Source organism: Arabidopsis lyrata (genome assembly GCF_000004255.2).
Source record: "Arabidopsis lyrata subsp. lyrata unplaced genomic scaffold ARALYscaffold_5, whole genome shotgun sequence".
In the NCBI taxonomy this organism is placed as follows: domain Eukaryota; kingdom Viridiplantae; phylum Streptophyta; class Magnoliopsida; order Brassicales; family Brassicaceae; genus Arabidopsis; species Arabidopsis lyrata.
The window spans coordinates 11,397,168-11,422,563 of record NW_003302551.1 but is presented as its reverse complement, the minus strand read 5'-3'; the positions used below and the strand labels follow the sequence as shown (position 1 = coordinate 11,422,563).

The 25,396-nt window shown below is 33.1% G+C and overlaps 6 protein-coding genes across 6 annotated transcripts; 3 read left to right on the top strand and 3 right to left on the bottom strand.

Annotated features, from left to right (window-relative positions):
- Positions 1-872: 872 nt before the first annotated feature.
- Positions 873-2,624, top strand: LOC110228515 (putative F-box/FBD/LRR-repeat protein At5g22670). Its single transcript, XM_021026164.1, has 3 exons — positions 873-1,793; positions 1,876-2,016; positions 2,095-2,624. Exons 1-3 carry the CDS (start codon positions 873-875, stop codon positions 2,395-2,397), a joined length of 1,365 nt encoding a protein of 454 aa, XP_020881823.1. The 3' UTR covers positions 2,398-2,624.
- A 2,730-nt stretch (positions 2,625-5,354) lies between these two features.
- On the top strand, positions 5,355-7,733 carry LOC9311761 (protein HEAT-INDUCED TAS1 TARGET 2). The gene is given in 6 exon segments (XM_021024030.1): positions 5,355-5,416; positions 5,520-5,690; positions 6,467-6,590; positions 6,684-7,081; positions 7,177-7,505; positions 7,609-7,733. Coding segments are annotated over 6 exon segments (1,083 nt in total). The 5' UTR covers positions 5,355-5,395; the 3' UTR covers positions 7,649-7,733.
- Positions 7,734-7,869: 136 nt separating this feature from the next.
- Positions 7,870-9,754, bottom strand: LOC9313429 (UPF0725 protein At3g44770). Its single transcript, XM_002875646.2, has 6 exons — positions 9,446-9,754; positions 9,150-9,281; positions 8,857-9,064; positions 8,548-8,663; positions 8,332-8,415; positions 7,870-8,241 (listed from the first exon to the last, which is right to left on the bottom strand). Exons 1-6 carry the CDS (start codon positions 9,635-9,637, stop codon positions 7,990-7,992), a joined length of 984 nt encoding a protein of 327 aa, XP_002875692.1. The 5' UTR covers positions 9,638-9,754; the 3' UTR covers positions 7,870-7,989.
- A 5,855-nt stretch (positions 9,755-15,609) lies between these two features.
- On the bottom strand, positions 15,610-17,170 carry LOC110228513 (protein FAR1-RELATED SEQUENCE 5-like). The gene is made up of 3 exons (XM_021026163.1): positions 16,853-17,170; positions 15,752-16,789; positions 15,610-15,627 (listed from the first exon to the last, which is right to left on the bottom strand). The coding sequence occupies exons 1-3, from the start codon at positions 17,168-17,170 to the stop codon at positions 15,610-15,612; spliced, it is 1,374 nt and encodes a 457-aa protein (XP_020881822.1).
- A 2,169-nt stretch (positions 17,171-19,339) lies between these two features.
- Positions 19,340-21,544, top strand: LOC9311760 (uncharacterized mitochondrial protein AtMg00810). Its single transcript, XM_021023939.1, has 3 exons — positions 19,340-19,550; positions 19,640-19,699; positions 19,770-21,544. Exon 3 carries the CDS (start codon positions 20,300-20,302, stop codon positions 21,470-21,472), a length of 1,173 nt encoding a protein of 390 aa, XP_020879598.1. The 5' UTR covers positions 19,340-19,550; positions 19,640-19,699; positions 19,770-20,299; the 3' UTR covers positions 21,473-21,544.
- Positions 21,545-22,778: 1,234 nt separating this feature from the next.
- LOC9311759 (UPF0725 protein At3g44770) lies at positions 22,779-25,320 on the bottom strand. The gene is made up of 5 exons (XM_021023941.1): positions 24,029-25,320; positions 23,740-23,878; positions 23,453-23,657; positions 23,155-23,270; positions 22,779-23,033 (listed from the first exon to the last, which is right to left on the bottom strand). Exons 2-5 carry the CDS (start codon positions 23,857-23,859, stop codon positions 23,028-23,030), a joined length of 447 nt encoding a protein of 148 aa, XP_020879600.1. The 5' UTR covers positions 23,860-23,878; positions 24,029-25,320; the 3' UTR covers positions 22,779-23,027.
- Positions 25,321-25,396: the final 76 nt, after the last annotated feature.

Genomic DNA, 25,396 nt, shown 5'->3' with positions numbered 1-25,396 from the left:
ACTTTATGTATTATGTGATGATTCAAAACAGTTAAAAACAAATAAAAAAAAATGATAGGAAAATCATAATTATAAATCTTAATCAAATCTTCTAAATATCTAAATTATTAAATATGGAATATTCGGTGTATGAGTTGGGTTAAATATAACCCGACCCAACAAATTTTTTGTGAAGGAATTTTAAAAACGGGTCGGGTATCCGATATATCCGGAAGCATTTTTAGCCACCCGTTACCAAAGTGTTGCAAAAATACTAGTATAGATGTATTAACTAAAAACATAAAATTACCTTTCCTTTTGTTTGACTTTAGAATTTGGATATTATTCAAAATATAAATTCCTTGAGCTTACTCTCTTCCTGTCATCCAAAATAAGATTCATGTCTTCCTTTTAGTGCTTACAAAAACAAAAGGAAAAACAAAGATACAAAATCTCGTTAAATTTTATGTTGTTCAGCTGTAGGTTTTGAATGACTCATTGTTGAAGCTAGCCGAGGTACATTACTTTCGTATCAGGCTTTTCATGGATTTTTTTATTTCTCGATAGGGAAATATAATTTTTATGTGTTAATTCTCCATTGACAAGGAAAATTAAATACTATAACGATTTATCTATAGATTTTGATATCAATGTTATATACTACTTTTAGTCTTAATTATTTCTTTGAACCAATAAATACTCAAAACATTTACATATACAAAATCTATAAATTTTAAATAAAAGTGGATATTTTGGCAACCATAGAAAGTATTTATTGAGATTGTTATTAGATTAATACCAAAAAAAACAGATTTTTCGTAGCCATCTGATTACATTTTTCGACTGATTTGCAGAATAAGGTGTTGTGAAAGATGTTTCATTTTCGAAAAGAGATGCAAAATAATGGTAAAAGATATCGTATCAATGGTAGGGAAGATCGAATAAGCTTATTACCAGATCTTCTTCTTGGTAAGATACTCTTGAATCTTCCTACAAAAGATGTTGTTAAGACAAGTCTTTTGTCCATTAGATGGAGATCACTTTGGCGTTCGGTTCCCAAGTTAGATCTCGATGACAATGAATTCCCTGATTACAATTCCTTTGTGAATTTTGTCAATAGATTTGTTTTCCCTGTTGAGACACCGATTGAAAACCTCAAGCTTACTTCCAAGAGAGAAAAGATTGATCCCTTGGCTATCAAGTCATGGGTGGATGCAGCGGTTACACGTAAACTTCAACATCTTGAGATTAATTTTCTTAAGAGATATGATGGTTTTGATCTTCTGCCTATAAGGATCTTTGTCTGCCAGACTTTGGTATGCTTGAGACTTCGTTGCATGTTCTTTAATGAGTTGAACCATATTTCTTTACCGCGTCTTAAGACAATGCATTTAGAAGAAGTTAGGTTCAAAAATCCTGCGACTCTAGAGGCACTTATCGTGTCTTGTCCTGTTCTTGAGGATTTGAGCATAGTTAGAAGTCAAGATGATTTGAAGGTCATCCGAGTGGGCTCTCAGACAATAAATACTCTCAATCTGGTTCGCAGTGATGATGTTACTAACCATTTTGATATTGACAAGTGGGAAGTTGTGATTTATTGCCCTAGAATCAAGTATTTAAGTCTTAAAGATAATAAATCCGATAGTTTTAAGATATATAGCTTGTCTTCACCTGCCAAGGTAGATATCGCTGTTGATTTCAATGTGAAAGGTGTTTTGGATCCAAATGACTTGGAAAAGAGAAGTAGCATTGGTAATTTTCTCGGCAGGATCTCGAGTGTCAAGGATATGACCATATGTTGGAATACTCTTAAGGTATATAATGTCAATAAATCTAACATGTGACTTTGGTTCATAAATTAAATTATATTCCTTAATTATTCATTTTTTTTTTCAGGTTATCCATCAATACTCGAAACAAGAACCCATACCTCAGTTTTATAACATGTCTCATTTGCATGCTAAAATCTTTGCTGATGATTTGGAAATGTTGCCTGACCTTCTCAATAGCTGTCCAAATCTCAAATCACTCGTCGTGGTACTAGTTTTTGTTTGGTATTATTGGATTAATACTTTTGAAAAGATTTATCCTATTCATCTTTTGTGTTTTTTTCAGGAGCTGAATGTTTCCACTAGGAAGAAAGAGCAAATTCGTTTCTCATATGTGCCTTGGTGTTTGTGGTCAAGACTCGAGAGCATCGAGATGAAAAATCCAATTGGTGGAGTTGGAGTAGAAATGAAACTAATAAAGTATTTCCTTGAAAATTCAGCAAGCCTCAAGAAACTTACTATATGTTTGGGAGGTCGTAGTATGAAGGAAGAGTATATCATCTTCAAGGAACTCCTGAGGTATCGAAGATGCTCTAGCGCGTGTGAAGTCCACGTTGTTGGACTCGAAGAGACGTTGATGAAACTATGATTGATGAGATTGTGTTTCAATACAGTCTAAGCTTCTTCTCTCTTCTCTTGTATTCATTTGGAATCTTCAATAAAATCATGAAATCTTTCAGGCATAATGTGTCTGTTTAGTTTTGAACTTCTCTTAGAGATGTGTCTGATTCTAGAACTTGCCATTTGGTGCTGTGGAAGATTTTAATAGTTGAGTCTGAGTTGTAATATATTTTAAAATTTGTGAAATATAATAGTTTATAATTTGTCAAATACCAAAATCTAGATTTCTAAAACTAATAAAGATATATATGAAACAAGTCATAATAAGAGCACTACGGTTTAAGTAACATCTTCACTTCCATTATTATAATAATAATTAGGACCTAGAAGTTAATAATTCTCAAATTATATTTTTATTCTTATAACGTATTTAACTTTATATATCTTAGTTGTAAAATTAAGTATAAAAAGCCAACTAAAATGGATATCATTATTAAGTATGAAAATCCAACTAAAATGTATAACATACAAATATTATTGTTAGATGTTTGAGTTGCTAATTTGATTAGTGAAAATATAAATTTTAAAGTATTAAAAATCATAGTCCGAAATTTCATTGACCAAATGAAATTAACTTTTTAAATAAATTAAAAATTAGCAATGCAATTTAAATATAGAATCCAACATTGATATATATATAGATATATTACATTGTATTTAGAAATATAGGTTTCAATTCACTTAAAAATAAATAAGTTACAAGACTAAGAAACTAAATTTGATTGTTTATTAGTTCTATAATCTAATTATCATTGTACGTTTTCTCTGAAAATGTTAACTTTTTTAATTAGTGAGTTATATAATGGATTTTTTAGCAAAGTAAACACTTTTATAAAAGTAATTTGAGAAATAGGTAGTTTTTTTTTAAATTTGTGAAATAGACACTTTTTATTTCTTTTGTGAGATAGAAGTGGTGTGTAATAGACTAAAAGACAAGAAAGAAGTCAAATACCACTTTACCCCCTTGTCTTTTGTGAGTTAGCTTTTTGTGTGGGTTCAAATCTTTTATATTATTGGTTCAAAATATATTATATCATTACTTTTTTTTTTCTTAATTTTTTTGGTTTTCTTTTTTAAAAAAGAATCTTAAAAAAAAAAAAGATGATTTGTATATATTCTGCTACCAATCTCGTACACCAGCATTTTAAACATAGTTTTGTACACTAACTTGTACACCAAGTCATTAAGTACATCGATTTGTCTTATATTTGTAAATTAAAGTAATTATTGTTCATAATATTAATACAAACACGATTGTAATATAAACCATAGGTTATACTAAATATAATAGTGTACACCATCATGTACACCAATGAATATGATGGTGTATACCATTAAATTGAAATAATGTTTGTACATTTCTACGTAGTGTACACTAACGTTTGTACACTCTTCTGTACACCAATCTCGTACACTATTGTGTAAATATTGTTTTATACATTATCACTTGACAAAAATGGTTATTTCTTTGTATGTGGTGTACAAGTACAAAATAGGTGGGTGTACGATATTGTAGACTACACACGAGGTGGTATATGGTGCGACATACTATCTCATCGTTTTATGTACACCATATTTTACATCATCTCCGTACACCATCGTATTATGTACGTGTACACCTCTATCAATTGTCGTTTGTACATCACCTTGTATACTGTTTACATATTGTATACCACTTTTACATTAATAGTATACATTAATTTTTATATTATCGCCGTACACTACAATTTGTACACCATTTTTTACATTATTTTGTACACCGACGGATTGAGATTAAATTAAAAAAATATAAAATATAGCAAAATTGAACTTTTTTGGATTCACTTAAAAATTTTAAAGATTAATATGTTTATGTAATAATTTTTTATGAAGAATTTTTAACAAAACAAAACAAAATAAAAGTATTTAAGTTTAAGTTAAAAGAAGAAAGAGAAAAAATAATAGTTTTGTCTTTATCTTGCTAGATAACAAAACAACAAAGGATATATATAAGTCATTTACTAAAATCTCTATTAGATAGAAAGTTGTATTAGAGAGGAAAGAGAAAAATGTCTATTCTTCTAATTTCTAAAAAAACTACCTACTTTGTAAATTATTTGTTAAAAAAGTGTCTATTTTACATAATTTCTCTTATATAATGTTATAACCTTGTAATCAAAATGATATATAGTTACGATATTGCCTCTAATGGAACAACAAAGAATGGAATCTTAATGCTAACAAACCAAAAAAAACAATCCATTCTTGGGTGCAATTAGTGCTCCACGTTGAATTCTTGTAAAACACATAGTGAAAAACACAATGTTATTAGTTTTCCCCAATAAAAAGAAAAACAAAAGAAGAGTTGAAACGCGTTCTCGTGTTGACGTCGATTATAGACTAAAGACATGTTCAGTTATAGTAAGTAGTCGTAATCTTTCTTCGTTCTTCTTTTTCTCTTTTTGATCTCGTCTTCTTGATATATACGCCATTAACAGAGATAACTAAACAATCACATTTCTTCTTTCATCTTCTTCATACACATTGCATACAGTTCGATTATTCAATTCGTGAAGGTTAAAATAAAACACATATTTGTGTTCTTCAATAAATATTCTTGTTTCTTGCACTCCACGCTTTAGGTTTGTAAATGTCGTTCTTCAATGTCGATTAAAACAGAGGTTTCTTGGTTACCAATACGAGTGTGCTCTTCATCTTCGTGATCCAGTGTGTGTAGTCGAACTTATCTTCCAGAGAGAGAAGGATCTTTCTTGTGCGATCTTGCGAGACGCATAGAAAAAGGGTAGGTTTGCTGTTCTTAAGCTCAATTCATGAGAATATGAGATCATTTATCTTCTTCTTCTTCTTCTTCTTCTTCTTCTTCTTCTTCTTCCATCAAAACACTTTGATTGAGAGCGATCGAAGTCTTGATTTCAACATTCTTCAGTTTGCGTGCGCAGGAAGTCTTGTGATTTTTCCAAACATCAATGGAGGAACTTCCTATTAAAGTAAGTTAAGAATTGATCAATTTAGTTTCTTGGAAGTAATGTTGATCTGACGAAGTAAAGAGATGTTCTTTTGATGATTTAATGATGTCGTAAATCTACGCAGGTTGAGATTCTATACGAATCCGATCAACTCTTTTCAGAACTAAAGAAGATTGGACAATACATCCCACTTTCAACATTTCTCGAGATTCTAAAACTTGAACCTGATGGAAAATTTGAGATACTCAGAGTGAAGAAAAAAGTAGTGAAACCTAAGGTAGAAGGTGAAAATATTGTAGTCGCACAGGGAAGAGGCGATTCCAGAGAAGAAGAAGAAGAAGAAGCAAAGGGATTCAAATCCCTAAATTGGAATTGGGGATTTGTTAATTTCTGGTGTTTTGTTGGAATTGTATCCTTGATTGAACTTGCAAAAGAGAAGAAGAACCCATGAGAAGAAGAAGATGAAGAACAGAGGAAGAAGCATCGGAAGAAGAAGACGATGTCAGAGAAAAGACATCGTGAAGAGAAGAGTCAAAGGAAGAAAGGAAAGTCATCAAACCAAATGGGTTTGTGTTTTGTGAGTTGGGCCATTGGTGATTTGATAAGGCCCATACGAATAAGTGTTTTGTGGTTGTTTGGTTAAGGTCCAACAAGAAGAGTTGTAATAACTAAAGTAAACTAAGTCCTAGTTAGAGTCTAAAAGAGAGAGTAAATCAAGGAACTAGTGTTCCAATGTCAATGTGTAGGGTGGCTACCTTGCTTGTGTAAGAGAGTCTAGAACTAGGAGTAAGGTCCAAGTGCAAGTGTGTATGTGTATGTAGAAAGTAGAAGTAAAGTAGTATAAGTATGTGTGTGTTGTATCTTGTAAGAATTATCCTTGTAATCCAATTAATACAATGTAGAAGATTAAAGCAAAAACGTTTCTTGTGTTCCTCTCTAAGCAAGAACAAGAACATAGTGTGATAAAGAGAGAGACATAAATAAAGAGTGAACTAACCTCAATGATGTTAGATGTAAGAATTACAACATGTTTGAATGATTTTTACTTTGTTAATACATGAGCAAATTAAGTAATGTACTTATGACGTTGTTTTCTGCTTTTTCACTTGTCGACCAATAAAGGTAGTGCCCGATGAAACGAAGAAGGTGGACTGGGGACCTTTTTATGGTCCGGTGAAAGATCAGGGAGAACACGGTAGAGTTTCAAATTCTAAGCTGTTTTTACTTATGAACTGGTTTTTGTTTTTCCTAAAATTGGTAACTATAAAAAAACTTTGATAAAATGTAGATATATGTTGGGCCATTGTGACGGCTGAATTAGTCACTGCAATACGGTGGATCAAACAACGTGAAAACGGGACTGAGTACTCGTATCAAGAGCTTGTAGATTTTGTGTTTCCGGAGAAGGGAAAGCTTCGAAACAATAAGGCGCATTTCTGTTATAGGCTCAGCATCTTAAAAGCCTTGAGGTATGTTGTTCAACAAGGTATTCAAAAAGCAGTTGACCGGCCTTTCGATGGGTGCAAAGAGTTTCCACCACCTCGGGTTTTATCCAATCCCCACCTAGGGTATATTGGTGCCGCCAAGTCGATCCCTACCGTAGAAGAAGCTCTCATTCATTTGCAAACACAACCCCTGGGAGCGGCAATGCCAATCTTTCAACCGGATTATGAAAATATTAAAGGGGTATATCATTACTCATGTATTTGCATATATCTAATGTTTAAACAGAAAATTGAGAATAAATATCATATTGTTGAATGTTTCTATGTTTTTGATAGGGAATTTACCGTGGACCAATGCATCCGGATTCTATGTTTATGGGCATGCACGCTGTCTCGGTAACGGGAGCAGGAGTTGAAAACGGGGAGAGTTTTATGTGGGTTAGATCGAGTCATGGTGTGGGTGTGGGAAAGGGCGGCTATTTCCGGATTTCGATTGATGCATTGATTCTCCGAACTGGTGAAGGATATCAAAAGCATGAGAAAGATTATTTCATAGAACCCACCCCACTACTTGTCAGATTCTGTTTTCCAGAGGTTTTAGATGAAAATGACGAGAAGAGATTGAAGGAAAATACAGCAAAAAAAATAGCAAGTATGGACCGAAGGTCAGCTTTCAATACCAAAACAATTACTAGTTGATTCATACACGGATTGTGAATGGCTTATCAGCTTTGGTGTCTTATGTTTTGGATTCTTTTGATGTTGTAGGGAAGGAGCAACATCAGGCAAAAACAAGAATAATAAGTGAACCACATCGTTCATGGGTTGAGAACCAAAGATCACTGGAGCTCCTTTATAATTACCTCATAACTTATCGTCTTTCGAGCTGAAAAACTTAGTTTTCTGATTCTATTTTGGACGTGACTAAAGAGATTATTAAAAGTTTATTTCTGTTGTTATTACATAGACAATAGTTACAAAGTTATATAATCAGAAGTAAAACTGAAATTTTGTAAAGACTTCATAATGTGATCTAACATAAATAAGCCTTCATAAAGAGGTGAATAAGAAAGTAGTACACTAGTAAACGACATGATAAGGTTTGGCAACATTAACAGATGAAAACGAGTAAATTAGTTTTTAAAGCCTTTATTTGGTAGCATTTGCGGTCAAGGCGGGGCTTGGTTGATCGTCCCAGCAATTAATTTCGAGAATTATATGCCCTGTTTTCCCATCCGTTGTTCTCCTTACAACCGATCTGTAGTCACGGCTCTTGGCCCTGAAGTTTATGTAGAAGATGGCATTACCAGACTTCAGCTTATGACACGGTTCTCCATCAGTTTCACGGGTTTCCACAATTATCTTCTTCATCTCCACAGGCAAACTAAACTTAAATCCATCCTTCACAACAAAAGCTTACTCCAGTTTATAAATTGCACAAGAATATGCGATTAAACCCGACCATCCAACCAGTTTCCCACTCGCAAATACCTCATTAAACCACCAAAAGCAGAAAAGTGCAAATTCGGTATATAGACGAAGCCAATCATTTTCACATATATCCTGCTCCTGAACCTGTTAAACATAGCAACATATAAAATGCATAAGAGGAGCATATATACCTCAAGCAAATAAACACATACAGAACATGTTTAATGAATTGTAGAAGAGAATTTCTTTCAAACGCATAGAGGAAACACCTTTTACCTCGTAGAATCTCAGCTTATCATCAAGTTTTGTCTCGGACAAAAAGTCAGGCATAGAGCCTTTGTAAAACTCATATATTGCTTTCTCATCCAACCGAGCATCAGCATCTCCTTCACCTACAATGATAAGAACAGACATCCATCCATGCTTTAACCATGCAAACCATGAATGCAACTTTAAAAAAGGCTTTCACAAAGAAAGAAACCGAGTTCAATAGAGAGTATAAATGCATGCTAGTTCTTGACATCCCAAAACATAACATACTTTTCAATACAGTATTCAAAATCTTGAGATGTGATAAATCGTTACCTGGTATCTCGGGTTTAAGTCTGCAGATTCCGGTAAAGACTACTAAGGATGCGTTGTTCCTGGGAAAACATCTTGTCACCAAGGTCTGAAAAATGTGAACCGACGAATTATCAGCAAGATCTTCCACCTCCATTGTTATATAGTAAGCCCTAGTTTGAACAAGCTCAATATTGTATTTAGGTATTCGCATAACCAGTAAATTCCTGCCCTGCAAAGATTGAAAAACAAAATGGATCAAGAACAAGGAAAACCATAAGACTCTGAGCCAAACCACAAGCAAAGTTGCACTAAACCTTCTCAAAGTTGAAACAATGAACTCCCAAGCGACCATAAAGAGAAATGTCTATAGGTGGTTCATAATCGCCTAGCTCATATGGTGCAATTCCCCATTCTGGTATACGAACATTCATATCGATATCGAAACCCTGCACAAAACAGAATTCACCAAAACAGAGACTATCAAAATTCACAAAATCACATGTTCAGGATTCTGCTAGAAATCTAAGATCTAACCAAATCAAAATCAATTACGTGACAAAATACCCCAATCCTAAATTCAAAACCCTAGAATTGTGATAAGCAGCGTTACCAGAGATTCCTTTACTTGGCGACAATATTCTTCGTCAACTTCTTCTTCTTCGTCAGATGACCATTCATCGACTGCTTTGTTTTTGGATAAATGCAGCTCATCGACTTGTTTGCCCAACCCACGCAAAACCAAGCGGCAATTTTCGTCGGATAATTTTCCACCGTCCAATAGCTTCCGCAGAACATCCGCCATCTCCGATCCTGAAGATCTCACTCTCTCTCGCTCGCAAGCCCTAAGTCTCAAACTTCGACGATCTATTTCCTATAACGTTATTTTGGATGATCGTTTTATTTTTTATACATAACAAATTACTTTGTATCCAGATTTTTATTTTATTTCTTGAGTTAATTTTTTTTTTTTTTTGTGTGCGAATACAAAATAATGAAATATTTGTCTTAGTTCAAGTTAATAAAATATACAACTAGAAGTTGGTTTTTTATCTACAGTGGCAGAGCTAGAAAATTTGGTTACAGGGGTCAAATATTTTAATAAAAATAATATATTATATAAAATTTATTATTAGTTTTGTCTAGAAATAATCTACACTTAAGAAAAAAAATCTGAAAATCAACCAAATTAATATTTACAATTTTTTGTTATGGTCCACAAAGGTTAACAAAAGCAAAAAAAGATTGTGGGGTTTTTTTTAATAAGTAATTATAATATTAGATCTTTATTTTAAATAAGTCAAGGATTTTTTATTTTATTACACTAGGTTTTGAACCCACGCTACGCGTGGGTTTATTTGATATATTTTGGTAAAAATTATATATGATGAGAGTTTTGGAAAAAGTTCATTCCAAATACACCATCTTAAAAATTATAAAAGTCAATAGTGTTTAAGAATCAAATCAGATCAAAAGAATCATGAATCAATATTATTTTCTCATATTCAATTGGCTGCCAACACCTATGCTTTCGTATTTGTCTTCACATACATCGTTTCTTACTTTTCATTTTCTTTCTCGTCATCTTCATTGTCAACTTTTCATGGCTCTTGGCATCGTTACTTTCACCGACCGTTTACGCTTCTTCGTTATACTCGTCTTCTTCCTCTTTCTCTTCCTCGTTATACCTTCTTCACTTTTTTCCTAATTCTCTTCATCTTCTTCTATGTAAAACATTCGTTATTATGTGGTTAAAAACAGAACATGAACTTTAAACTTACTAACCTTAACTAAACAAATCTCCATAAGCCTATGAACTAACTACCCGAAACAACGTCGTTCATTTGACCTTCTGAACTCGAAATTCAATGCCTTTCTACCCGAACTTAATTCCACGTCTCCATGATACTCCTACCAAATTTTAGATTATTCTGTGTACGTTTGGATGTTCGTTTGCTGTCTCCACATGGCTGGTTAGATTTGAAACTTTAAAAGAAATCTACTCGAACAGGTTATAGAAGCTAAGATACAATATACACAAAAAGCCGTTTAAATCAATATCCCAATATTCAACCTCAAGACAGTAATACCAGATACATCGCCGTCAAGTTTCAGCTACATATGAACTAAACGTTGTCATACAGAGGTTATGTCATAACTGTTTTCTCACTTTTCTTTTCCATATTTGATAATCCAAGTTTTTCTTGTGGTGTCAACCGCGTTTTTCTCTTTCTCCTTCCATTTTTACATCAAAATCAACCCTCTTTATTACCTAAATTATGACATCAATTGTTCATAATGCAAGGAAACTCTCATCAATTAAATTTATTACCTTTCTAACATCTCGTTAATTCTCGATTTTGATTGAAATTGGTATTCCAAAAAGAACAACTTTTCCCACAATTTTAACACAAGTCTTCATACCTTTTGAGTTTTGACTGGTTAGATATTATCCAACTGAAGTATATACAACCTGAGTTTTTAAAAAGAACTACACAAAAAGCTACCTCAATAGCCATATCTGCATCCACTTACAGTTTAACGTAAACAATTTTCACTATATTGACCAAGACATTTTTCCCAAGAAAGCTTTCTTGCACTGTCTTATATGTATGTTCCTCAACTCCCACCGCCACCACCACTTCTCTAGATTTATTAGCATGTGACACTTCTCGGGTACAAGCAATTGATGCTGCATTCATCAGTTGCACTGAATAACCATTCTAAATAATTTGTTTTAAAGTACCACACAACTTGTTTCCCAGCAAACCTCCTGCAATAATTGCCTATTTTCTCATAAGATTTGTGCAATTCAAGCCCAGCTTAGCCACCACCTGCACTCAATTATTGATACCGTCTCACGTATTCTCGATTTAAGATCCATACATATAGAAACTTTTCAAACCAAAATCCTTAATGCTACAAAATTTTAAGTTACTTGCGGAGGAAGTAACATGAACATGGCCACATGTATAGCTAATCAAACATGTGTGCTTGTTGTCGATTCTTCTTTAAACCCAAAGTTTTATCTCAAATTAAACAATATCAAATCAAGGTCTTACGATTGATAATCGACATGAAAGAGTACAAACATCGACCAATGATGCTTCTCCTCGATCCTTTTTCTTCAGACCCAAAATTTTTATGCAAATAACATCAAATCATCTATAAGATCATACACAAACACATGTTTTATGGCTCATCAGAGATATAAAGTAGAAAAAGTCTGACGGAGAGAGAGCGGCCTATAGTGGCAAAAGCGATAAAAAAATATAAAGAGGTGCCAATAAGAGTAGTAACCAACACTTACTGTTACTGACGACTCAAAACTTACAAACTTAAGAACTTATGATAGTATGAGATGCCTACGGTTATTATTTATATTAAAAAGATTTTAGGGTTTATCGAATATAGTTTTTTATTAGAAAATAAGATGATTAAAAAAATAAGAATATAAGTTTAATGTATTCCAAATATTGTTTTTTCAAAAATTAACATTTTTTAATGATGGTTTTCTTATTTCCGTATGTTGTTTTTCAAAAGTTTACATTTCTATTTTTTTCATATATATTTTTTTCTTTTTCATAACTATCTTAATATATAAAATATGTTGATTAACGTAATGTCAAAAAATGTCAATTAATGAGATGGCTAATTACGATTGGTCGATTATAAAATATGACAATATAATAAAATTCGTTAAACTAATATGAATTATTTTATGCATTATAATAACAAAATTTATATACATCTTGCTTCAATATATTATCATATTTTCTCTTATCTATAAATTCTTTTAATATAAAATTCATAAATTTTTAAAAATATCTGTCATTGAGATAGTTACCGTGAATAAATGGCTATTGTTATTAAAGATGAAATACTTATGAAGTACTTATTATAAATTTAGTGAGGCTAATAATAAATTGTGTATTTTTGTTTATAAATATAATAAACTTAATAAAAAAAACTTTTTTTTTTGATAATTTTATATTATGTTTTTTATGACAAAATATTAAAAGACTTTCCATATTTTCAAATATTTCTCTAATTTCCATATGTTGATTTTTTCCATTTTACAAAAAACTACAAAAATTGAAAATATTATAATTTCAAAAATGTTAATTAAAGAGATGGCTAATCGCGATTGGTGGTTTAAAATCCTACGTGGACAGCCTCAGGAGCTTATGGCCTCGAATTTTATATAGTATAGATTAGAATTTTAAACCAAATTCTAATGAACCAAACTTATTTGGCTATTTTGTTGTTTTAATGACATTTTTATCCCATATAGTTGAATTAGTTTGATATAGGAGTCAAAAACTATAATGCATTGGGGTCAACTGACCCCCCTAATTACACTCTGCCTCCGCCCATGTTTATCTATGTTTTCTTTTCTTCGTTAGAGGATTGCCTTGGTTTCTTCTATATATCCGGTTACGAACCCGTTTGGGCATTGGTCTTTGGTTGCAAACCGGTTTAGTTCGTGTTCTCTCCTTTTCTCTACATATCAGATTTGTTTGTGGCTTCTCTTTGGCTTCTCTTGAGGCGTTTAAAAGTCATAGTGACACATTGCCGCGTGGTGGTACTTTGTGTACTGCTTTCTTGCGGGGTTTTGAAGCCTATGTCTTTTATTCGATTGTCTTTATAGGAGGATTCTTCTTCCTTTGGTGTGCGTGGTGGTACTTTGTGTACTGCTGTTGGCTTTCTCGGGGTGTCTATGGAAGGTTAGAAAACTTGTAGGTCTCCACGGTTTTGACTAGTTTCAGCCTTTCAGGTTTAATATAGTTTATTACCTGCTTTAATTGTATGTGTTAATCTTTGTATTTATAGCTTTGGTTATTTCCCTTTTTAAGGATTTGTCTCTTGGAAACTTTGTCGTTTTTATGGATTTGTCTCCTGGAAATTGTAATTCCTTCGTCGGCTTTGTATTTGCCAAATTTTAATAAGATCATCAAAGTTGACAAAAAAAAAAAGACTTCTTCATAATTTTTTTAGGGTAGGAACAATTTCCTCGCTTAAATTAGACTAATATGATCTAGTTTAGTACCCAATTCGAAGAGATATCTAAACCAAAATTGTGAAAAACCTATCATACAAAGATGGTTCCAGTCAAGAGGATCGTAAGTTCTCTCTTCATTTTTATTGATTTGAATATGTCCTGTTTTCCCGTCCGTCGATCTCCTTACAACAGATCTGTAGTCACGCCCCTTAGCGCTGAAGTTTATGTAGAAGATGGCATTACTAGACTTGAGCTTCAAACACGGCTCTCTGTGAGTTTCAGATGTTTCCACAACTATCTTATTGATCTCCACAGGCAAGCTCCACTCATATCCGTCCTGCACAAAAGAAAGATTACTAAAGTTGATAAAAATCGGAAGATACATACCAAAACATGCTATGAGTTTCACACTTTCACATTATCAAATACCTCATTAAACCACCAAAAGCTGAAAAGTGAGAATCTACATATACATTTTTACAGAGTTTTTTTGCATTAATTCATTTGGATCCGGGTTTTACCCGGATTAATACTATTCGGATCGTGGATAAGAAAATTAAGGAAGTTTGTAATAAAAAACGAATTTAATTCTTTTATTAACCATATTTATAATTTCCTTAATTAACTTCTCACCACACCTCCCAAAAATTTAAAACAATAACTAATGAGTAATTATTAACTGTTTTTAAATGGAATATGCGTATAATATTGGCATTTAATATTTAATTTCAGAATTAAAATCCAAGATTTACACCTCAACAATATTGCCATAAATCTCTCCATTATTACTCGACCAAGACTTTCTAAAATCTTCTATCCCATATTTCATATCTAATTTTAATTACTCCAAAAATACTATTTACGATATTCTTTCTCTCCTAAATGTCTAACAAAACGATTTTAAGCAACAAATTAATGACCGTATAATTGGCATTTAATGTATAATTTCGACAATTTAAATCCACCATTTACAGCTCAACAATATTGGCACAAATCTTTCCATAATGAACAATTATTGGGTTCAACCCTAGGGGTGAACTCAATTCATTCACCCCCATTTTAATCACCAATCAAATTTTGACATGTCATCTAACTAAAACAATTAATATTGTTCTTAATATTATCTAAATAAAATAATTTAACTAAATTATTAAAAAATCAAAATTAAATTAATTATAGGCCCCACTACTCTCTCTCTCTCCCACGTCTCTCTCTTTTGTTTTTTTTTTCTTTTCTTCAAATATTTTTTTTCTTCAACTTTAATAAAAAATGTAAAAAAAAAAATTTAACCAAAATAATTAATAGTAAAGCTTTAACATTTCCATATGTTTTTTGTCTTTGTATTCAAAATGATCGAGGTTTACAATAAATCTCCGTAACTTTTGTCGAATTCCTACAAAATATAAGATTTCAAATAATGAAAAATTTGACCGAAAAGTCAAATATAAATAGTAAGAGTAAATTATTTACCTGAAACACTTATGAAGAAAAAGACCCCGTCTGTAAAGTCGGATTGCTTGTAGCTACAGATAAGTGGATATCGGAAGCAAAAGTTGAATCCGGAAGCATTTATCGATTTTATCTTGTAATTAATATACATACAACTATTGACGAAGTCACCGAAAAGTCAAATATAAATAGTAAGAATGAATAGTTTACTTGTAGCACTTGTGAGGAAAATGGCTCTGTCTGTAATGTCGGATTGCTAGTAGCAAAAGTTGAATCCTGAAGCATTTATCAATTTTATCTTTTAATTAATATATATATACATATATTTACGAAGTCACGTTTTGCTGGAAATTGGACATAAACGAAAAAGAAGAATTATTTATCAAATACCTGAAACAATAATTTTCTCTTTGATGTACCCCGGTTTTTCATTTCAAGAGCAGTCAAATATCGACCGTGGGGTCCGACCTTTTTGTTCTTTGGTCGTCCAACAGTAGCTTTTCTTTTAATTCCACGTGCATTTAGAACTTCCTCGTCTTCTTCTTCTCTTTCCACATGTTCAACATTTGAAGTTGGGAGCATCCATACATTAGCCTTCACAAGTTCTTTTTTCTTTTTCTCCAATATTTTAATCAATTCACATGCAGCTTCATTCGCACACATCGTCAATTCTACATGTTCAGCAGCAACAGATGCAATCTCACGGAAATTGTGACATAAATGGCTATAACGCTTTCCAATCGATTGCGTTACTGTTCCATTAAATGTCTCTGAACGATAAGAAGATATGTTTCGTGATTTTGCCTCTTTACTCCATCGATTCAAGATGTAGCTAGATGGAATTCTCCTAACATCCTTCTTATCCAATACTTTCATTGCATGACGACATAAGATCCCAGCAAAAGAATACTTCATGCAACTACACTGTATCGTTTGGTTTGTAGCATCATAATTAACCAAATGCTCTCGCGGTCCACCACGATAAGATACTTTGTATTCATACACCATCTCAGACTTGCTGACTTTTTTAGCAACATAATCACCGATAACTGTATATTGCTTCTGAAACAACTTAAAAACTTCGGGTGTATACACCTCTTCTGCATGTTGCAACATCTCTACGGTAGCAGATAATACCGAAGAGGTATGCATCATTTTGAAGTCAGCATTTGACTCGTTATATCGCCGATCATCCAACACTCTCTCATAGTGTTCAAAGAAGGACAACAAGTCATAACTACTCTTCAAGCATCTTTTCAAAATATTATTCATACTTTCACTACGTTGTGTGCTCATCATATCTGCTGTAAAAGTATGACGTCCATATACCATTGCCCATTTTTCTCTCACCTCAAACATATTCTTTAACCATTTATTCTCTGTCAAATTATGCTTATTGAGCATATTACTCCATGCCAATAGCCAGTCTTCTTCTTCCTCATGGTCATATACACAGTTTCCAAAGTCTGTGGCAAACTGTCCTGGCCCATGAAATACATGACTCAACTTTTTTGCAGCATTTTGGTAAATATGTCAAACACATAACCTATGTTTTGTTTCAGGAAATACCTTCACTATTGCATTCGCCATTGCTGCAGATTGGTCAGTAAGAATAGTTTTTGGTTGTTTTCCAGACATTGCTCCAAGAAAAGTCTCGAAAAGCCACTTATATGACTCAGTGGTTTCATCATATAAGAGAGCAGCACCAAACACTATAGTTTGCTTATGATAATTGACCCCGATAAATGGAGCAAATGGTCTATCATATTCATTGGTCTTGTAAGTTGTGTCAAAGCAGACGACATCTCCAAAAAGATTATAATCACTTATAGACCGATCATCTGCCCAGAAGATATTCGTGATCATATCGTCCTCATCAAGTTGCATTGAATAAAAAAAAGATGAATTATCCACTTTCTTTTTTTGAAAGTATTCCAAAACTGCTCCAGCATCTCCTTTTACCATTTTTTCCATTCGCTTTCAATAAATGTAATTACGATATCATTTCAACAGTTGATTTTGCTGAAATTCCTGACATCTCGGCATCATCAGCATGTTGTATTTGAGCGACAGAGAACATCCGGTTTCCCTTCAGCAAATGCTTCATAGGCGTCTTCACTAAATCATGGTTATGATTCTGGTTGAAAGACACAATCTTATATCTTCCCGTCCTCTGAAGGTAGCAAGTCATATGAGCTTTACAACCACACTGTGTAATTGGCTGTGAATAACATGTCTTGATCTTAGGTTCCTTCCTAAACCCTTATTTTGAGCAAACATAGAGAAGCCTTACTACTTTATCATTTTTTTTTTCTCCATTGTTTCCTTACATTGAAACCATGTTCACCTGCAAACTTTTTATAAGCTTTATATGCAGTTTCATCAGAACTAAACTCCATTCCAATACTCAGTTCATCTTTCTTCTCTTCAGTTTTAACGTAGTTCTCTTTGTTGACTATATCATCTTTTTCTTCTTCGAATTCGCTTACTAAAGCTTCGTCTTCACTGACTGAAGCTTCGTCTTCACTTACTGAATCATATTTTTCCTCATCACTACTTTCCATTGCAATCTGCACTAATCAATATATTATTATTATTATATATATATTTATTATGTTGTATAAATCTTGCCAATAAAACAAAAAAAATAGCACGGTACCATCTTACGACAAAAAAAAAATATGACGAAGAAGAACAATTCTTCTTTATGTGGTGCAAAAAAAAAAAATTGACAATTGAAAACTAAGTTACCAAAAAATAGAATACAAATAAAACCATACAAAACAAAAATAATAATTCACGTACTAACATGTTTTCAAAACACAAACAACGTCCTACTTATATGATATTCAATACATGAATCAAGTAGATAGAAAATCTTCAATTGAATAATTTTTAAACTAAGAAACTTTGATGTAAATATAAAAATTATTTTAACTTACGTTTAAATTGTGTAGAAACGTGAAATTCTTTCTTTTGATAAAACTAATCTCTTTTGATGATATGTGAGAAGAAGAATTAAAAAAACTTATGAATAAGGTTAGGGTTAATGAGTTTATATAACATTTAGAATTAGGGTTTTTGACATATTAAATTTTTTTTCCTAATGGATTTAGGAGTGTTACGTGAATGAGAGAGTTAGTGGCCCCACAATTAATTCAATTTTAATTTTTAATGATTAAATCTGATGAAACTAAATTATTATTTTTTTACATTTTTTATTAAAGTTGAAGAAAAACAATATTTGAAAAAAAAGAAAAAAAAACAAAAGAGAGAGACGTGGGAGAAGAGTAGTGGGTCCTACAATTAATTTGATTTTGAGTTTTTAATGATTTAGTTTAATTATTTTGTTTAGATAATATTAAGAACAATATTAATTGTTCTAGTTAGATGACATGTCAAAATTTGATTGGTGATTAAAAAGGGGGTGAATGAATTGGGTTAACCCCTAGGAGTGAACCCAAGCATTGTTCCTCCATAATTATTCGATCAAGACTTTCTAAAATCTCACATCCGAGATTTCATATCTTATTTAATTACTCTAACAATACCATTTTCAATATTTCTCCTCTCCAATATATCCAATAAAACTTAGACATTCAAATCTCATTGTCTTAAATTCTTTAGATTTTCAAAATTAAATAGAAGATATCAACAAAACGATTTGGTTCCTTAAATCTCGATTAAATCTACAGTTTTTTAGCTTATATATTTTGGTAAGATTCCCTGGAAAAAAAATATTAAATCTTACAAATCGAAACATATATGGTAACTAAATCTTATAAATTATAATTTAATCGAAACTTATATTTAGAACAAACACTAAGCATATTCTTTACATATTCCAAAATAAAAATATTGCCTAAATCAAGGGGTCTACAATCTTTTACAATATTCCATCGTAACTATATTGTTACCTTACAAAAAATTCTATCATTAATCGTGATTGATCATATAATCCAAAAATTTGTTTAAGAAATCTAAGATTTTCTACTTGATTTCCAGGATATTCTAAAACCGACTCAACCTTAACCCTATGAACAATGCATCTATAAATACCAAACGTCAACGGGCTTCAAATTGGTGGTTGTTTGCATTTTTATAATTAAAAAAGATTATGCCTGACGTTCTTATTTGTTATTAACATTCAAAGTTATTTGACTTCCCATCTTCTTTGGTAAAGGTTTAAGAGAAGCTCAAGTCATGCCAAGGGAAGACAGCCTTCCGTCGCTTATTCTCAAGATTTTGTACCCCAATATTTCTAGAGGTAATTGTATATTGGGCATATTGATGCTTTCAGTTTGTAATTTAGCCGTAAACTGTTTAAAAAGTCCTTTATGTTGTTTTTTCTTGCAGTCCTTCAACTTAACCTTTCTAGCTGAATGGGGTGACCGTAGCAAGATCGCTACAATAGATGTAAGAGTCATCTTTCAAATCTAGCTTCTTAAAAAAATTGACCAGTGAATGACTTTTATCTTTTTTGAAGTTGGCGACTCACAAGAACGCTATAGGATTGTCCATAACTATTGGACAAACGCGTTGTGTACTTCACCAGCGGTTGTTGGAGGAAGCATGCTGGCTTTAAGGATCTCACAACGGACGGTTGCAACTGTTGGAGGCTTGCTTTTCTTCGGCTTTTCAGTCTCCTCCTATTTCTATCCTCCACTACAGTAAATGCGCTTCTTTCGAAAATGGGTGTTGGAGACATTGTCTAAGTAAAGTTTCAATTTTGTTTTTTTTTTTTTGTATTAAGTTTGATTTTTGTTTAATACGAAAGAATCCAGCATCAATACTTTTACAAAGCTAATTATATAAATTTTTGAACTATACAATTTTCTATCTAGAAACCATCCGAGGGTGGAGTTCATGTAGAATTGTTGGCTGATCACATTTATGAAATTGTCCCAAGCTTTCATCTGAAACTATAACAGTTTCAACATCTTGACTACTCTCACCAAGTATCCTACTCTTAACAGTTACAAACAAGCTTGCAAGGTGAAAGAGTTTTGTGATGCTATGGATGAAGAAATTGGAGCCTTTGAGCGTACACATACATGGTCTGTGTGTTCACTTCCTCAAGGTAAGAAGCCGGTTGGATGTAAGTGGATTTATACAGTGAAGTTAAAAGCAGATGGCAGCTTAGAGAGGTATAAAGCGCGTTTGGTGGCTAAAGGCTATACTCAGAAAGAGGGTCTAGATTATGTGAAGACTTTCTCACCTGTTGCTCGCATGGCCACTGTTAAGTTTTTGCTCTATGTTGCTGCACCAAGAAAGTGGTTTTTGGATCAACTGGATGTTTCAAACGCCTTCCTCAATGGGGACTTACAAGAAGAAATTTACATGGTCTTACCTCCTGGTTACCTTCCCAAACAGGGGGAATCTTTTCCAGAAAATGTTGTCTGTAAACTCCACAAATCCATCTATGGTCTCAAACAGGCGTCAAGGCAATGGTTTTTAAAATTTTCTCAGTCTCTGTTGTCCTTGGGTTTCAAGTCAAGTTATGGTGATGACACCTTATTCACAAGGAAGTCTGAGAATGTTTGCATGGCAGTACTCGTATATGTTGATGATATAATCATTGCTAGTACTTGTTCTGCAGCCACATCATCTCTTACAGCTTCTTTAAAGGAATCCTTTAAGCTAAGAGAGTTAGGTCCTTTAAAGTATTTTTTGGGGCTTGAAATTGCAAGGACAGATGCTGGGATCTCCATATGCCAACGCAAATATGTATTGGATCTCTTGGATGAAACAGGTCTTCTTGGGTGTAAACCTTCCTCTATTCCAATGGATCCTAGTCAGAAACTGAACATGGAAACAGGAGACTTCATAGAGGATGTGGAACGATACAGAAGACTTGTTGGGAAGCTTATGTATCTCACCTTCACTCGTCCTGATATCACATTCGCGGTTCACAAACTTTGTCAGTTCACCTCAGCGCCACGACAACCTCATATGAAAGCCGTTTTCAAGGTCTTACATTACCTCAAAGGAACCATTGGTCAAGGTATGTTCTATTCTGCTACCTCTGACCTGCGGCTAAAAGGGTATACAGATGCGGATTGGGGGACTTGTACTGATTCAAGGCGATGTGTAAATGGTTTTTGCATGTTCATTGGTCCTTCTTTGGTGTCATGGAAATCCAAGTGGGGTTTGTTGATGGGTTTGTTATGCCTGATTGGTTGTCTTTAGCCAGATGGGTCCCTGCTTTGAACCTTAGCTTGGGTTTCTCCGCCCTATGTTTGGATACGGATATAATTCGTTTGGTTCAACAAGAAACGGTTTCTATGTCATCTGCGGAGGCAGAGTACAGGGCAATGTCTAATGGTGTGAAAAAGATACTTTGGTTAAGAAAACTTATGGTTGATTTATGGCTTGATACATCAGAAGCATCAATACTTTACTGTGACAACACAGCAGCAATACATATTGCTAACAATTCAGTATTTCATGAGAGAACTAAGCATTTGGATCTTGCTTGTCATCTTGTTCGAGAGAAGGTTCAAGAAGGCATTGTCAAGACATTATATGTTGGGACTGAACACCAGTTGGCTGATGCATTAACTAAACCATTATATCCTACACAGTTCTTGTACTTAATCCGCAAGATGGGTGTTATTAACATATACACTCCATCTTAAGGGGGAATATTAGATGTGTAAATGGTTTAGTATGGTTTAGATAGGCTTTGTATATAACCGGTTTGTACCGGATACCTTCCTTAAACTGTATATAACGTTTGTACCTATCATTGAAGAATAATGACAGAATCATTTTAATCATCATCATCTTCTTCCTCGTTTCTCTCTCTCCATCACCTCTCTGCAAGACCATCGATTCTGTTCGTTATATTTCACTAATATTGTCCCAAGCTTTCATCTGAAACTATAACAGTTTCAACATCTTGACTCCGCATAAGTAAGAAATGAATCTCGATAAGGTTTGGTAGCAATCGAACACAAACCAAACTTCATATTAGAGTAATGATTGCATAATCATAGTAAAGTAAACAACATCGTAAAGAGATGTTCTTTATGATACAAAATGCATTAAATCCTAGAGAATGCCATTACTACAATTTTTTAATCTATTAGTTAATATAAAAAAAACTTTATCTACAAATATGAATATATATTCCATATTGTTAATTTTCTTTTTCATTTTAAATATTTATAATATTAAGAATTTTATAAACTTTCAAATAAAATAAATATTTGAATTTTTAAGAATTTATCAGAAATTTAAACATTATAAATATTTACAAAAGATTTAAATACGAAACGGTATATTACGGGTGAAATCCTAGATATAACAATCAAAAGACTATTTGAATTTTGGGTCGATATTATTTTATTAGAAAATAACAAAATGATGTAGATTTCACGGGACAGGGTTATGGTCGGACGAGGTTGGGTCGATATTAATACAGTAAGATATACTACGGGTGAAATCCTAAAATTGATAATCAAAATATAACTATAACTATACAATCTTAAACACTAAACAAAACTAAATAAACAATATTAACAAAACAAATAAAAATTTTATTTAAATTTTTTAGTAATAAAATATCGTCATGCGGTGTACCATACATTTAAATCAAACAAAACAATACTATATATCTATAGATCATCTTTAAAAAATTTACTTTAATTTTTTAGTAAAATTATAGGCCCGCGGTGTACCGCGGGTTGATATCTAGTTCAGTATATAGACGAAGCCAATCGTTTTCACATATGTCCTGCTCCTAAACCTGTGCAACATAATAACAACATACAAACTGCATAAGAGGAGCATATATACTTGGAGCAAATATAGCACACAGATCCAAATAATTCTTAAGATGCATTTACTTCAAACACATAAACCTTTACCTCGTAGAATCTCAGCTCATCATCAGCTATTGCTTCCGACACAAAGTCCAGCATATCGCCTCTGTAAAAACCATCTATTGCTTCCTCATCCAATATAGCATAGGCATCTCCTTTACCTACAATGTTAAGAACATAAATCCATGTTGCAAACCCTGAATGTAACTTTTTAAAATGACATATCACAAAGTCTACGGACATAAACAGAGAGAGTTCAAGATGTGCATGGACATCTCAAAACATAACATTCTTGTCAATATAGTATGAAAATCCTTAGAAAATGTCAGTAAATAGTAAAAACCTGGTGTCGCGGGTTTAAGTCTGCAGATTCCAGTAAAGACTCTTAAGCCCTCACCATTCTTGGGAAACAACCTTGTGACCAAGGTCTGAAAAATGTGAGGCGAACAATCTGCAAGATCCTCCACCTCCACGGTTATAGAGTAAGAGTCAGTTTGATGGATTTGGGAATTGTATTTGGGTATGCGGATAAACCGCAGATTCCTCCCCTGCGAGATTGAAACGACATAAGAATAAGCCGTCGCCAGTTATCAACAATACTGCAAAGCAGAAGAACACACTAATATAAACCTTCTCAAAGTTGAAACAATGAACTCCCAAACGGCCATAAAGAGCAACGTTGTGAGGCGGTTCACAATCGTCTCCTATCTCATGTGGTGCAATTCCATAGCTAGGGATACGAAGGTTCATATATATCGATATCGAAACCCTGCACATACCAGAATTCACCAATCACATCTTAAATAACAAATCAACATGTTGAGGATTCTTCTAGAAATCTAAGATCCAACCACCGAATCCTAAATTCAAAACCCAAGAAAAAATTATGATCGAATCAGAAAAAAGTGATAAACAGTACCAGAGATTCCTTTACTTGGCGAAGGTATTCTGGGTCGATTTCTTCTTCTTTGTCAGAGGACCATTCATCGATTGCTTCGTTTTTGGATAAATTTAACTCATCGACTTGTTTTCTCAATCCACGTAAAATCAAGCGACACTTTTCGTCGGATAATTTTCCGCTGTCCAACAGCTTCCGTAGAACATCCGCCATCTCCGATTCTGCAACCCCTAATAATTCCCAAACTCCGACGATCTATTAACTCCTCCTCACCGATCTTTTTTTTTTCTCCTATATATTTTTTGCAACGATCATTATATACAATTATACATTAAATAAAGTTAAATAAATTTTCACTATGTTTCTGAGACATTTCATTATCACACAAACTTGGTAAAGTTAGCTGTGTAGCCATATTTGCACCAAAAATAAAGAATATAGCCATATAATTTAGGTAATTCAGCAAGTAACCAAAAACCCTAAATAATTACAAGTCTATCCCTGCATTATTTTCCTATTTTCCAATTTGCCATTACTCTGAAACGCATATGCTTTTTATCGTCGGAGCTCAGGTTTTGCGCCATTAGCAGCGGCGTCGATGCAGAAAAGCCGACAGAATCACTGAGAGTCGAGCATGTTTGATATTAGAAGTATCGATTCGTGGTCGAAAAGCTTGGGTTAAATCTAAACAGAGCGAAATTTTTTCGAAGACGGAGGAGTAGAATTAGAAAGGAATCCGGTGTCTAGATCTGGATTCGATGGTGGTAAAAGATAGAGACGAGGGTGGTGTGAAGAAATTGCATAGCCGGGACTAGAGGTCTGTTGAGGAGGTGATTGGCGGTGGAGATGAATCGGTTTCCGACGAGTATTCAGGTGATGTTGATTGATAGGAAGTGAGGTTAGATTTGATCGGATATCCATTGTTGGACGGAGGAGAGATTGGTGAGCTGTGGGATTTGGTTGTTCGGAACGGTGACGGTGGCTAATTGGGGGTATAAATGTATATATTACATATTATATACAGAATATCGTAGTTTTTTTTTTTTTTGTGGTTACTTATTTAATTTGTTGTTTTTTTATGGTTATCTACTCCAATTTTCCAAGTTATAATTAGGCAGATGTCACACTAGCATGCATTAGACTTAGGAGGGTGTATTGGAAGTAGGATTTTGGAAGATATTGGTTTTTCTTTAAAATGACCTGTTATTCAACTTGAGATTTGTAAATATCTTCTCAAATCCCTTGTTATTGAAACTGGAATTTATATAAAATCATTCAAAAAAACTCATAATCTCCTGTTATTCAATCAAGAATTTATAAAACCCATATCAAATCTACTGTTATCCAAACTTAACAAATTTTTTTTAATAAAATACTAATCACTGATTC